The sequence below is a fragment of the Oryzias melastigma genome, linkage group LG13, assembly GCF_002922805.2.
Source record: "Oryzias melastigma strain HK-1 linkage group LG13, ASM292280v2, whole genome shotgun sequence".
Classification (NCBI taxonomy): domain Eukaryota; kingdom Metazoa; phylum Chordata; class Actinopteri; order Beloniformes; family Adrianichthyidae; genus Oryzias; species Oryzias melastigma.
The window spans coordinates 28,136,364-28,149,764 of NC_050524.1; the positions used below are offsets into that span (position 1 = coordinate 28,136,364).

Sequence of the window (13,401 nt, forward strand, 5' to 3'; positions counted from 1 at the left end):
GCTTCAGGTTCTTGGCTTTACCTACATCCATCAGGCGAGTAATCTTGTAGATAGAGCTAGACCATTACTTAGCAGTTTATGGCCGATGCAATTCAATGGGGTTGATGTTTTACATCCTTTATGGCAACATAAGCAGCAGTAGTATAACTTGTCAGTTCATGTAGGCTCCTCTAATTTTTACATGTAAAAAATGGAACTGTAATCTACGTGTTGTTAACAGTTTTGTGCAGCAACAATTTTTTCCCCAACAGTTTTTGTTGTTTTTATAATTGCAAAAGTTTTCCAATATTGAGCTGAAGCTTAAAAAAAGAAACTGGTTTCCTCATGAGGTTACAATTTTTTTAGAAAGCTGATGGAAAAAGCTGAAAGCAAAGAGGAGTCTTGTTATTCTGTTACTAACATATGTTGTGTTTGTTGTGCTCACTAGGAACTGTTGTGCGTTGCTGCAGGTGTGGATGCAGTGTCATTCAGCGTGACAAACCCTCTGGAGTAACGTCTGTGTTTTGCATTTCAACAACCGAGTCCTTAGATTGACATTGACCCTTTATGCACGGTCATGATTAATGATGCGTAAACAGTTACTTTCTTTTTTTTTTGTAGGGTCCTGAACTCAGCCGTTGATGGCTGCTTCTTTTCAGGACATTGTTCTTTGTTTTTGTTGTGAAGATTCTCAGTCAACCAGTTTAACACTAGAACTTTAGCTCCAGTGTTTATATTCTTTCATCTACCGTAACTCTTTGACCTTTTATGGAATTAACATAATTCCAGCAGATTCTAAACCTGAGAAAAGCAGCCTTGTACTGATATTCAACACTATATAGTTGTGAAGTGTCAATTTAAATCAGCTGGTTCTGTCACAGAGAGAAGCGGCTGTACTGTTATACACTGTACCGTTATACACTTTACGTTAGTAGGTACAGTATATCGGTGCAAAGTCGACACGAAAAGCTGTTTTACTCTGTGTCAGAACTTGTTGATTCACAATCATCATGTTGGATGAAGAGTCACGGTATGTCAAGGAGCATGTGTCATTTTGGTGTCCCCAGCACCAAAATGTTAAAAGGTTAAAGGTGAATCTAGGCCAGGGGTCTGCAACCTGCGTCTCCAGAGCCACATGTGGCTCTTTTATCTCTCCATGGTGGCTCTCTGGCTGAAGAAAAATAAAATAATTGTAATTTTCCAAAAAATTAAGAGTTTAGCTTCTATTTTAGTAACATGCTAATGTTTTTTGCTAGGTTGTTGTCTACTCAGGCTTTTAGGCTCATTTAGAGTTTAGCTTCTATTTTAGCAACAGGCTAACAGTTTTGACTACTTTAGTTTACTGAGGAATTTTATGCTAATTTAGAGTTTAGCTAATATTTTAGCAAAATCCTGATGTTTTCAGCTAATTTGTTACCTACAGAAGTTTTTTTGGGATAATTTAGCTTTTATTTAAGCAACATGGTAGCATTTTTGACTAATTTAGTTTAATGAGGAATTTTAGGCTATTTTGGAGTTCAGGTAGTAATTAAGCAACAAGCTAGCCTTTTTTGCTAGTTTGGCCTCTGAGGTTATTTTATTTATTTATTTAGTTTTTGCTAATTTGGAAATTAGCTAATATTTTAGCAATTTGCTAACATTTTTGGCTAATTTTGTTATGGGGGGGCAGCTTAGGTTTATTTAAAGTTTAGCTTCTATTTTAACAACATGCTAACATTTTTGGCTGATTTAATTTACTCAGGAGTTCAGCTAGTAATTAAGCAACGAGTTAGTTTTTTTTTGTTTTTTTTTGCTAATTTGGCCTCTACTAATGGTAAAAAAAAGTTTAAAAAGAATCATATTTTTAAAAGTCTTAGTTTCTTATTATATTTTTGGTTTTCCTTGTCTCAAAAATACTTCACATAATTCACATTTATTAAAAAAACAAAACAGAAAACATAAAGAAGGTTATGAACACAAATCCAAATTTCTCAAAGCTTAAATTAAGTCAATGTGGCTCCTTCTAGGTTTTGACCAGTAGAAAACAAGCCCAAACGGCTCTTTTATTGTTAAAGGTTGCCGACCCCTGATCTAGGAGATGTTTGTTTGCCCTCCTTCATTCTAACGGCTGATGGGATTCAGGCTACCAGAAGGATCTTCCACATGAGAAATTGAAACTGGTCCACCCCAAAGACAAAACGTCATGGGAGAAGCAGATGTGGTCCAGTCAGGAGGCTAACCAAAAACTCCTTCACAACTCAAAAGAGCCGCAACATTTGTGCAGGACTCAGCTGTTCACCTGAAGGATGATGGACAGAGAGGATATCTGGTTTAAAAGAGGAGTCCAGGAAGCACCTGAACCCTCCCTCAGCAGAGGTGGGGGCTGAGTCATTGGCTGTTTTACATGTACAATGTGGTTTTGACGTCTTCACCCAGGAGACCAACGCTCCAGTCACACCTTCCACCTCGATACAACAAACCACTAACAAGTGCTCCCACCTCTGAGCCACACCAACAGGACAGCCCACCGTTCTGATAAACAAAGGACCGCTGACATTTGCATCTGCTCACGTAATATCTCTAACGTTTTTGTCACACCTCAGAAACAGTCAGCACTTAACCAGAGTCAGCAGTTATTACGGAAGAAGCCAAACATACTTCTGAGTCCAGCTGCCCTGGAAAACCGTTTTGTTTATTGACACTATAAAACTGAACCTACAGAAACAAAAGAAATCCTCAACACACACCAGCTGGTGTGAACGGGTAGGTGTGATCATGAGTATAGTAAAAACTCACGTTTACAAAGCAAAGTATTTATCAGAACATCACACTGAGTGTAAAATGTTACGTTTACCTAGACTGATCCCTGCAGTATGAAAACATGTGTATTGTTCTTCATTCACTGATGGACTTTGTTATATAGACACTTTGCTGATATATTAGATTGTTCTGCAGCAAGTACTTGAGTCATCGTTGCTCCTTGACTGACCTTGCTCCTCTCAACCAATGTTTAATTGCTGCTTCGAACGTCAAAAAGCCTCTAATAACTAGATATGTATTTGAAAAGTTCTGCTATTAATGTACTTCTAAAAAACCAAAATAAAAATAAAAAATCAGTTGTTTTCTAGGACATGGTTTCTGCAGAGCGACAGTTAATCTTCATCAAAAACATTGTTCAAACAGCATTTTTCATCTACTTCTGATTCAAAATTATTTGAATCAAGACACATTGAGAAATGTGTAATTTTCTTCAGATTTCTGTTTTATTGTTACAGAAATGACACAAAAACATGCTAAAAACTAGGGATGTCCTGATCCGATCACATGGTTGATGACTCGATTGAAATTTTCCACCGATAGTGATCGGATATTTTATTCTTCTTATTATTAGCGCTTTATATTTCAAGCTTACCATTCCGGATAAATACTCTACTCGAAGTCTGCATGTCATGAACAGATCACAAAATGTTGTTGCTGTAAAACACAGCAGAAAACAGCAGCAGTTTAAACAGGAACATAAACAATTCAGGTCAAGCTAGCCAGATGTTCACAGATTGACTCTTTTAAAAACATTTTAAACTGGCAACACGTGTCTCTATTGGTTTGTCTTAACATAAAAACCAACATATAAAGGTATTTCAACAGGAAATTCAGGTTTGTGTTTAATGTTAAACTCTTTGTCCTGCCGACAGACAGACGGCTGCAGCAGCTGCTAACTGCTAAATGCTAGCTCCGTGATTTAACTCCTTAGGACCCGAGCTGTTCTTTGATATGCCTGTTTGATTTGTCTGACAAAAGTTTAAAAAAATTAACTGCTGTGTTCATAAAACCGAAAATGTGATGTCTCAAGAGTTTAAAAAAAGAATTACATAATCTTTAAAAACTAAAAACAAACAAAAATCTAATAAATGGTTTTAATGATATGAGCTAGTCGTGAACACTCATCAAATTCAGGCTAAAACAAAGTCATCATTTATTTTTAAGAATTTTAAATGAGCACAGGAATATATATAAATGATATTAAAGCTAAACTTTCTCATCTGACTTGTATAACAAGAAAATAGTTTTTTTTCCTAGTTTATTTTTGCTCTACTTTTTATTGTTCATTAAAATCTACTTCACAGAAATTTTCTATTTAAGTATTTAATGCTAAAAGAAGGTTAATGAAATATAAATAAGGGACAACACACATCTGTTTATTTAATGTATGTTTTACAAAAGTATCGGATCAGGACTCGGTATCGGCAAATCCACCAAATTCAATGACTCTGAATCGGATTGGGCCAAAAAAACCTGATCAGGACATCCCCACTAAAAGCAGGATTTTCATTGGAGTGGGTGTTAAAGAGCACTAACATGTAAGGCTCACCTGTCCTCCAGCTGGTGAAGAATTGTTCTCTGCTCCTCTAAATCCTTACGGGACCTTAGAAGGACACCACTCCAGAGTTTCTCCATCTCCTCAGTTCTCTTTTCCAGCTTCTCCTCATATGTTTTCTGACACTCCTCTTCGAAGTGTCTCCTCCTCGTCTCCCTGTCCTTCTCAAACTCCTCTCTGAGAGCTTTCTCCATGTCTCGGTTCATCTCTTCTAGGGTTTCTCTTCTGTTCCTCTCCTCGTTTTCAGCTTCTCCCTTCATTTGCAGGTGCAGCGCTCTCTCCCATTCCTCCCTGTCCACCTCCAGCGCCTCCCGACGCTCCTTCTCCTTCTGGCCGACCTCTCGGAGTTGCTCCAGCTCGGCCTGTAACTGTGCCAGCTGTTTGTGGAGCTGATGGAACTCGTGGAAAATGAGATAGCTCACGCCGCAGTAGCGACACACTGTCTCGCTGTGTTCCATCTGAGGGAGAAATGCAAACATGTTGAAATTCACTAAATATTATTAGTCAGACCATCCAAAGTTCTTTGTTAAAATCTAAATTTCAAGCTCAAAAGTTGTTCATTTCAACAGAAATTTGATATCTAACTGAAAATCTGAGTATATAATTATTAAATGAATACACCCCTGTAACTATTATGTTGAAGGGGAAATATGCTTTGAAGTTTGGCTAATATTTCAGCTACATGCTAGCTGTTTTGGATAACCTAAGTTTTCTTTTTTCTTTTTTTATACTAATTTGACATTTAGATGACCCCACTTTTAATGTAAACATGCCTAGGATACCATTAACTAATACCAGAATAAAGTCTCATATTACTCCTGTCCTCAAGTCACTGCACTGGATGCTGTCAGTTTCTGGATTGATTTTAAAAGTTTTTTTTTGTTTGAGTTTTTAAATGTCTTAATGGTTCCAGTCCTTTATATTTATTACATCTCCTCAGTCTAAACATACCACCAAAAGCTCTAAGATCCTCAGACCACTCAATTTTAACTGTTTAGCTTTTAAGTAACTCACATGTTACTGCTTTGACTTTTTATTGTGTTTTAATATTTTTTAATTTTAATGATATCGTTAATCATTGTTTTATATATGACTTATTGGTTTCTTGATTTTTAAATGTCCTGAAGATGTGGTTAATTCATTGTCGTGTGCTTTTTACTCAAGTTTTTTGCTCTATCATGTTTTCCTTGGGCTGTACAAATGTGCATGAAAAGCACTCAACAAATAAAATTTGAATGATTGTGGGTTGAGTAAAAAAAAAAAGTTTTTTTTGTACATAAATGGTGAAACAAGTTACAAAAGTTCAAAAGAAAGATTGTCACAAATGGATGGATAAAAAGCTTTTAATTGAATTTAATTTAAAAAATGACAGCCTCCACATGATCCAAAATAGCATGAAGTTCCCTGAAGACAGTTCCTCCAGTGTAGAAACAATCTCTATTCATAAGAATTCTATTTTAGCTGTTTTTCAGGATCATCATTTTGCAGGAGTTCAAAGCACAAATCCTCTAATCCTTCCATTACACATTGTCTTACAGCGTTGCGTTTCTCTTCCACAGGAATTGCTTTCTCCTTTTGTGTCATTCTATCCTTCACAAGCAGCTTTTATTTCTTCAACGCTTAAAAAGGAATAAACATGTACTGATGTGTGGCACAGGGACACAACATTTTAACAGGTAGTTTCTGTGTCAGAACTCTCCAAATATGCAGCATGATGTAAACAAAAGGGAAATAGACTTATAACTTAAAGCTGCAATGGTTTAACGCTATTCATTTAGACACAGAATGCACTACAGTGTGAACATTCGCAGCACAAAGAGCCTTTTGGTGGTGCCTTTACTGTGACGAATGAGTGACAGGTGACTGCAGACAGGCCTCTCTCTGTCTCCTCCTGGACACATTTCATGTCCTATCAGAGGCCTCCTCGCACCGTGTGAGCATCGTGTCTGTCCACGTCGGTGATGGTAAGATTCCCATCTGCCTCGTGTCTTCAACACTGCAGGAGTCTGTTTCTAACAGCTTTGTCTGACTGGAGGACAGACCGGACAAACTCAAAGGAAAATATTGTCAAAGCTTGAAGTTGAGGAGGTGAACCTGAAGTTTTGATTGATTTTATTAAAATTCTTTGGTTCAGGTCCGTCTGATCGAGTATGATGGATTAAGGATGGATTTGGTTTGGGATTTTCAAAGTAATGAGGTTACTTAACTGTCCCTTTCTTAAAAAATATGTTGTCAGATAAAAGTCCGACTCAGATTACCTTTTTACTTATTGTAAAAGTGTTGACAGTTTTCTTTCATTCATGAGCATACCGTTTTCTGCCAAAATGAGAAAAAAAAGTTTCTGCAGAGCGGCAGGAGTTCATTAGAAATTCACCTCCGAGTTGTGGGTGAGACCGTTAGCAGAGCAAGTCTGCCCCACTTCCCATCATCCCTGTGTTTTCAGTCTCTCCAGCTAGCTTACAGCCCCTCACAACCCCAACCAAATGGTGGCGACACGGCTCACATAAATCTAAAAGCCACAACACGACAACAAAAACCGAAACACAACAACAAAAGACGGCAATGTGACAACAAAAGCCGAATCACAACAATGTAAGCCACATGACAACAAAAGCAGAAGCACAACAAGGTAAGCCACAACACAACAACAAAAGCAGAAGCACAGTGGTTCAAACCACAACACAACAAGAACAGCAGAAGCATAACAACAAAAGCCGCAACAAAACGAAAATATATAACTTAAAAAAGGCAGTTACTCATTTCCGTTGTTAATCCTTTCTGTTGTGTTGTGGATTTGTCATCTTGTTGTGGCTTTTGTTGTCATGATTCCACTTTTGTCAATTTGCTGTGTCTTTTGTCGTTCTGCTTCAGCTTTTGTTGTCGCGTTGTTGGCTTTTGTCATCGTGCTTCGACTTTTGCTGTTGTGTTGTGGCTTTTGTATTCATTTGAGCCGTGTCAGCCACTGTACAACCGGTCCAACAAAAAAAAAAAAAAGGGAGCTATCCAGGCCCCAGACGTCAGCTTGAATGAGGAAAACGTAGCCATACATGGATGTCTTTGTCTGAAAGTGGAAGTGTCAAAATAAAGCTCGTGACTTGCCATTGAAGCCTCTACACCACTGCTTCCAACTTTGTCCAAATGTTGTTGCTTTTCAGTTTCTGAGTCATCATTTGAATAAAGAAATACTCAGAAATGCCGTTTTAATCTTCATTCTCTTTATATATGTTTTTTATACATAATTTTGGTGATATGGACACCAAAAATATGATATTTTTTATGGTAATGGGTCTTTAAATTTTATATTGTATATATGCTTAAGTCTTCCTTTTATTTTTATATTTGTTTTACACTGTAACCGTATTTTTATAATGTGTGCTGCTGAATTCTTGACCAGGTCACCCTTGATGAAGAGATCTTGATCTCAGTGGGCTCCATCTGGTTAAATAAAGGAAAGTTCTTTTTTTACTGTATTTGTTGTGTTCATGTATTTTTGACAAATCAAGATTTTTTGTTTATTGCAGAATTTACTGGAAATAATGATGGAAAAAATCTTGGTTCAGAGGAAGAACATTTCAAACTATACTTCCATTTGCATAGAAGGTTTTGTAATGAATTAAAAATGTATTCTAAAAGAAAAATTGTTCATTTTTGTTCAACAGCAACTAATTTCCACTTCAAGGCCAAATCTGAAATCTTCCCCTACAGCTTCTCCCTACCCCTACATTTAACCCTCCACACAAAGTGCCCTTTGGACATCACTCCCACTCGATGATGTCATCAATAGCCGCCAGCTCGGAGCTGCTAACGCTCAGAAATACATTACTTTGGTTTTATAACTTTAAAAAGGTCATGTTAAAACAAAAAGTCATCCCTTACATTCAAATATGAACATTTGTGCTTCAGACCACAAAAGAATTGTGCTTCTCCTCCACAGCAGAGTGCGGATCACCTTACCGTCTGAGGCTACAGAACGCCAATTCCCTCCGCCAAACCCCTAAAAAAACTATTTCTGACACCCTTTCCCTTCAAATGCCTCTTCAGTTGGAGGGGGAGGGTAAGGACAAATTTGGATTTGGCCTAAATAAAATCTAAAAGAGAATTCCCAAAGAAAACTTTTTCTTTTAGCTATCTTGATTTTTATTTATTTATTTATTTTTTTTGCCATTTCAGAAAAAAAACATAACTTTTTAAATAACTATACGTGTCATATTCTTGGGGTTGTCCAGAAATAGTGAAATGACAAGATGACAGATAGAGAAAGCAAAGGTTTGCAGAAAATGAAAAATCCTTTTCTGGATGTGCATGAGTTTGTGCACACACGTGCGTAACGGAGAGCATTAGTGGGGGTGACGGCATGAACGAGTGAGGAAAATGTAGGACTGGGCCTCCAGGGTTTTAGGTGTTTACTATGCAGACTTTCTAATGGTTCTTTCAAGCAAATATGCAGCAAGTACTCACTGGCTGTGGTTTGTATAAAAACGCTTGTTTATGAACATTTTTATGTGCGTTTGGGAAAAACAGCATGTATGGGCAAAATGGAGACACAAAATGAAGGATCCAACAAGACTGATGAGGACTGAAACACACTTGTGTGCACAGATCATGGGGAGCATTCCCTCGCCACCTGTGGATGGTATGATCCTCAGACTGAGCTCAGCATTTACTTAACACTCAAACCACAAAGCTAAACTCTGGTCTAGCTGGCACACATGGAATCATGCTTCTAAAAGACTAGGTCAAAGAACTGGTTTTACATTTTTAAGAAGTTGATCTAAATAAACAGGGGATGACACTCTAATGTCTTTTTGTCTAACATCTATCCTCTGGATCTCACCTACTTATCCTACTGAACACTAGGAATGTCAATCTGTCTTCTGTAGATGGCATTTTTAAACAACCAGTGAATATTCAACGCATTCTCACTCCCAACTTGTCATATATGGACGCGTGGTTCGGTCCACCTATGTGTCACTTTTTGAAATTTTGGTTGTCCCCAACTTCTCACTTTTTTTGGCGTGCTGGTTGTTCCCATGAAATCGTGGGTCATTAACCCTCTCTATGCGGTACCAGACGCTAAACCGGTACCAGGTTAGGGTACTGATACTGGTCGAGTCTGCATCGTGGTACTGGGTTACGGTACTGATACTGAACGAGTCTGCATCCTGGTACAGGGTTAGGGCACTAATACTGGTCGAGTCTGCATCCTGGTACAGGTTTAGGGTACTGATACTGGTCGAGTCTGCATCCTGGTACCGGGTTAGGGTACTGATACTGGTCGAGTCTGCATCCTGGTACCGGGTTAGGGCACTAATACTGGTCGAGTCTGCATCCTGGTACTGGGTTATGGTACTGATACTGGTCGAGTCTGCATCCTGGTACCGGGTTGGGGTACTGATACTGGTCGAGTCTGCATCCTGGTACCGGGTTGGGGTACTGATACTGGTCGAGTCTGCATCCTCTAGGTAAGGGTACTGGTTCGCGTCCCAAGGGGTTGGGGAACCCTGATTAGCATCTGTGGCCCGGTGCCAAGCCCTCTGGCTGGTATTGGTTCGCGGCCCGCAGGTTGGGGATCCCTGATTTAGTGGGAACAGCCAGCACATCAAAAAAAAAAAATGACTTGGTCACACCCAAAATGTCTATAAGTGACACATGACCTCACATAGGACAAGTTGGGAGGGAGAATGTGTTGAATATGCACTTGTTGATAGATATTCGGGTTGAAAAATGTTGTCTACAAAAGACAGGTTTACATTGATACTTGTCATTAAATCAGGGGTTCCTAACCTCCGGGCCGCGAACCAGAACTGGTTCGGGGCCACAGATGCAAATTCGGGTTCCCCAACCCCTTGGGGGATACAGACAGGTACCCTAACAGAGTACCAGGATGTGGGATGGACCGGTATCAGTACCCCAACCCGGCACAGGTTTCACATCCGATGTTGCGTCCCGACTCCCGAGGGTAGAGGACCAATGATGTCACGTCAAAAAACGACAAGTTGGGGACACAGAAAACATCAAACAGTGACACGGAGGGGGCCCGAACCACACGTCCATATATGATGGGTTGGGAGTGAGAACGTGTAACCAGCTCAGCTTCAGTACAGGCTGGTTCAGGATGATTCTCTGCGATGTTTGTTTTTGGACTACAGAACAGCCAGCTTGTCTGTAATTCTGTGTTTGATTGGTGATGGTCAGACACGGAAGGCTCCCGCAGCACGCTCCAAGAAGTAAAAAAATCTGTTGAGCATACATGGATTAGCTAACTTAAAACACAGTGAGCTAACCAAGAAACTCTTAAATTACAAACAACAAAATATCTCACGAGACATTGATTACAAATGAAAATAGGTAATAATACGGAGTGCTGCAAAATGCAACCTACCTTAGGCGTGTCTGTGTCACAACTAATAAAGTTTTGTTGCTGCACAACTAATACAGACAATCCTATAGGGGGCGCCTGAGAGACCGTAAAAAATAACAAAAGCCCCTGTTGCAAGTGGACACATTTATTCAGTTACCTCGGGATATTACTGAGTTAGCTTATGTTGAGGATTTTTGGGGCTCTTCAATGATATTAAATGTAAAGGGGCGGGGCTCTGGAAATTGTAGTTTTTATTGGATATAAAAAATTGGACGTTAGGAGGATTTTATGATTTCAGATCTGCTAACACATCAAAGTGTTTCCTTCCCATTGTTAAGAATGCACACATCTGCGAGTTGCAGTTTGTCCCTTCTGTAGAGCTGACCTCTAAAGTACCTCTTCCATGTTCCTCGCTGGTGTCGAGGCAGCTTCAGGCTCTCCAAGCCAGTAGTAGATTAAAAATTAAGCAGAACAAAACTCAGCACTAAATGCCCCCAAATGTTCAAGCACTGATTTACTCAGCGCTTTCCTGAGGACATCCAGGTCTTCAGACATAGAGCATGCAACAATGGATACTCAATAAGAGAGTTAACACACTAAAAATAGTTGAAAACTGTCTGTACTGCGAGGAATAATCTAAATCTGCATCTCAAATGCAGATTTTTTTGCATTGTGGGTGTTCATTTTTTACACTTTGAGTTCTGTGTTTAACCTCTTGACACTTATTGATGCAAATATGCATCAAACCACTTTGGCTCCAAAATTGCCTTCATTTAACATCTACTTGAAAGCAAAACAAGTGATTTTTTTATATACTTGAACATTTTTTATAGCTGAAAAACCCATCCTCAATCTTTCATTCAGTTCCCTGACATTATTTTTTTTATGTATAAAATTTCTTTCCAGTCGTTTTTCCCCCTTTCCCCTTCCTCCCCCTCCAAAAATGCCCCCCTCCCCCCTCGCTGTCCTCTAAATCCTCCTGTCTTTTCCTTCATCCACCTCTGCCTCCTCAGCTCCAGCTGCCGTGATCCATATGGCTCATCAAAAACCCCAGAAGTGGGTCACTGTCACGAACGCAGACCTTCCACACATATGCGCAAACACGCACACAAACATGAAAACACCCCCACCACTCTCAAACACAGAGCAGTCTATCATCATGAGCCACGCACACTCCACAACACACAAACCTGACTCAACAAGCAGCCATTTACATATGCAGAACAGGCAAGACTTCAGGCCAAAACCCTGGAATGTAAAGTAAAAGCTTTCATATATGGACATTTATAAACAACGTTTAATCAGAAATATGACTGAAAAAGAACAAGGATAGTTTTTTGTAGTTTGGCTAGGGTTGCAACTTATACTCAGGAGGAGCTTCTTCTTTCTACATCTCCCAGCAACCCCAGCCCACAGTTCCTGGATGTTTCATTAGCCAATCCCCCACACTTAACCCTGGAGCACTATCGCCGGGTAAATTTTCACCTGAGCAAAAGTATTTAGATTATTTTAAAGTTGTTGCATATTTTGAGCGTCGTGGGTCCCTGGGTAAAGTCTCACATGTCCCAGGAATGAGTGGACCAAAGGCCAAGTGTGCAGTATCATTATTTATTTTTTTAGGATTTTTTTCTTCTCAAATTCCTACTTTTTCCATCATTTTCAAGCATGTTCTTAGGATCTTCCTATGCGTTTTTCCCCACTTTGTTGCATATAGCACAGTTTGAAATAAAAGAAAACTACTCTAATATATCATGAGTTGTCATATTTTAGTCTATTTTTTATGAGAAATACTTTTTATTGGATATTTTATATCGAGTAAAAACGGGGCATCACTCAGTGTGAAGTATTGTTTGTACCACCCTGCCTGCATCACCGAGCATTTCTGCCTGGACCTTATCTACTGTTTCTGACCCAGCTTATTTTCTGATTGTCTGCTGCCTGCCCTGACCCTAGCCTGGACCCTGACATCTCTAGTCTCTCCTTTGATGATCCCATGCTTGTGATTGACTTCTGCCTGTCTGACCCTGATTTAGCTTTGTGGACTTTAGCTGTGCTTCATTCCTGCCTGAACTACTAAACCTGCTGCACATGGAACCATCTGTCTGCCTGTTTGAGACAGTGTAGGTTATGAACACATTTTCTGACAAAAGAATCAAAGTTTCAAAAGTTAGTCAAGTTTCAAAAAAATAAATTATAATATTAGAGAGTTTATGTGTTCGGCTGTGAACACAGCATTACCCAAGGCTTGGCAGATTTGTACTCCAGAGAGACTTACAGTATATTATGTCTTTTTCTTCTATATTATGCATTAGTTCGCTCTTGCGACTAGAACTCCAGTGCGACTTATACCCCGGAATATACAGCAAATGTGCAAAACTCTTTATATTTTAAAATAGTTTATCATTTATTAACCCTTGTGCTCTTTTATGGGGTCCAGATGGCCCCACCCTTACATTGAGGTGTTAGCCCTTCCATGACTAAGGTGGACAAGGTGGACAAGACTTCATGTCTGTCATTGGACAACAGTAAAGATCAACAATCATTAAAATAAAAAGTAAAAAAAAAGTGGGGTCCAGATGACCCCACTTTTAATGTAAACAAGAGAGCGCAAGGGTTTTAATACAGTTATATGTATGTTTTTAGTAGCAGAGTATTATTAACGTATTTTTAAAGCTTTTCAGTGTTTTTTTTTTTATTTTTTTATTAC

General features: G+C 39.1%; 1 protein-coding gene across 1 annotated transcript in view; it reads right to left on the bottom strand.

Moving 5' to 3' along the window:
• The window catches only part of lekr1 (leucine, glutamate and lysine rich 1), a 103,398-nt gene that overhangs the window by 74,620 nt on the left and 15,377 nt on the right, over positions 1-13,401 (bottom strand). Inside the window, exon 3 of the mRNA XM_024278055.2 lies at positions 4,328-4,791. Within this exon, the coding sequence (XP_024133823.1) occupies positions 4,328-4,791 (464 nt within the window). The remainder of the gene's footprint in view (positions 1-4,327; positions 4,792-13,401) is intronic.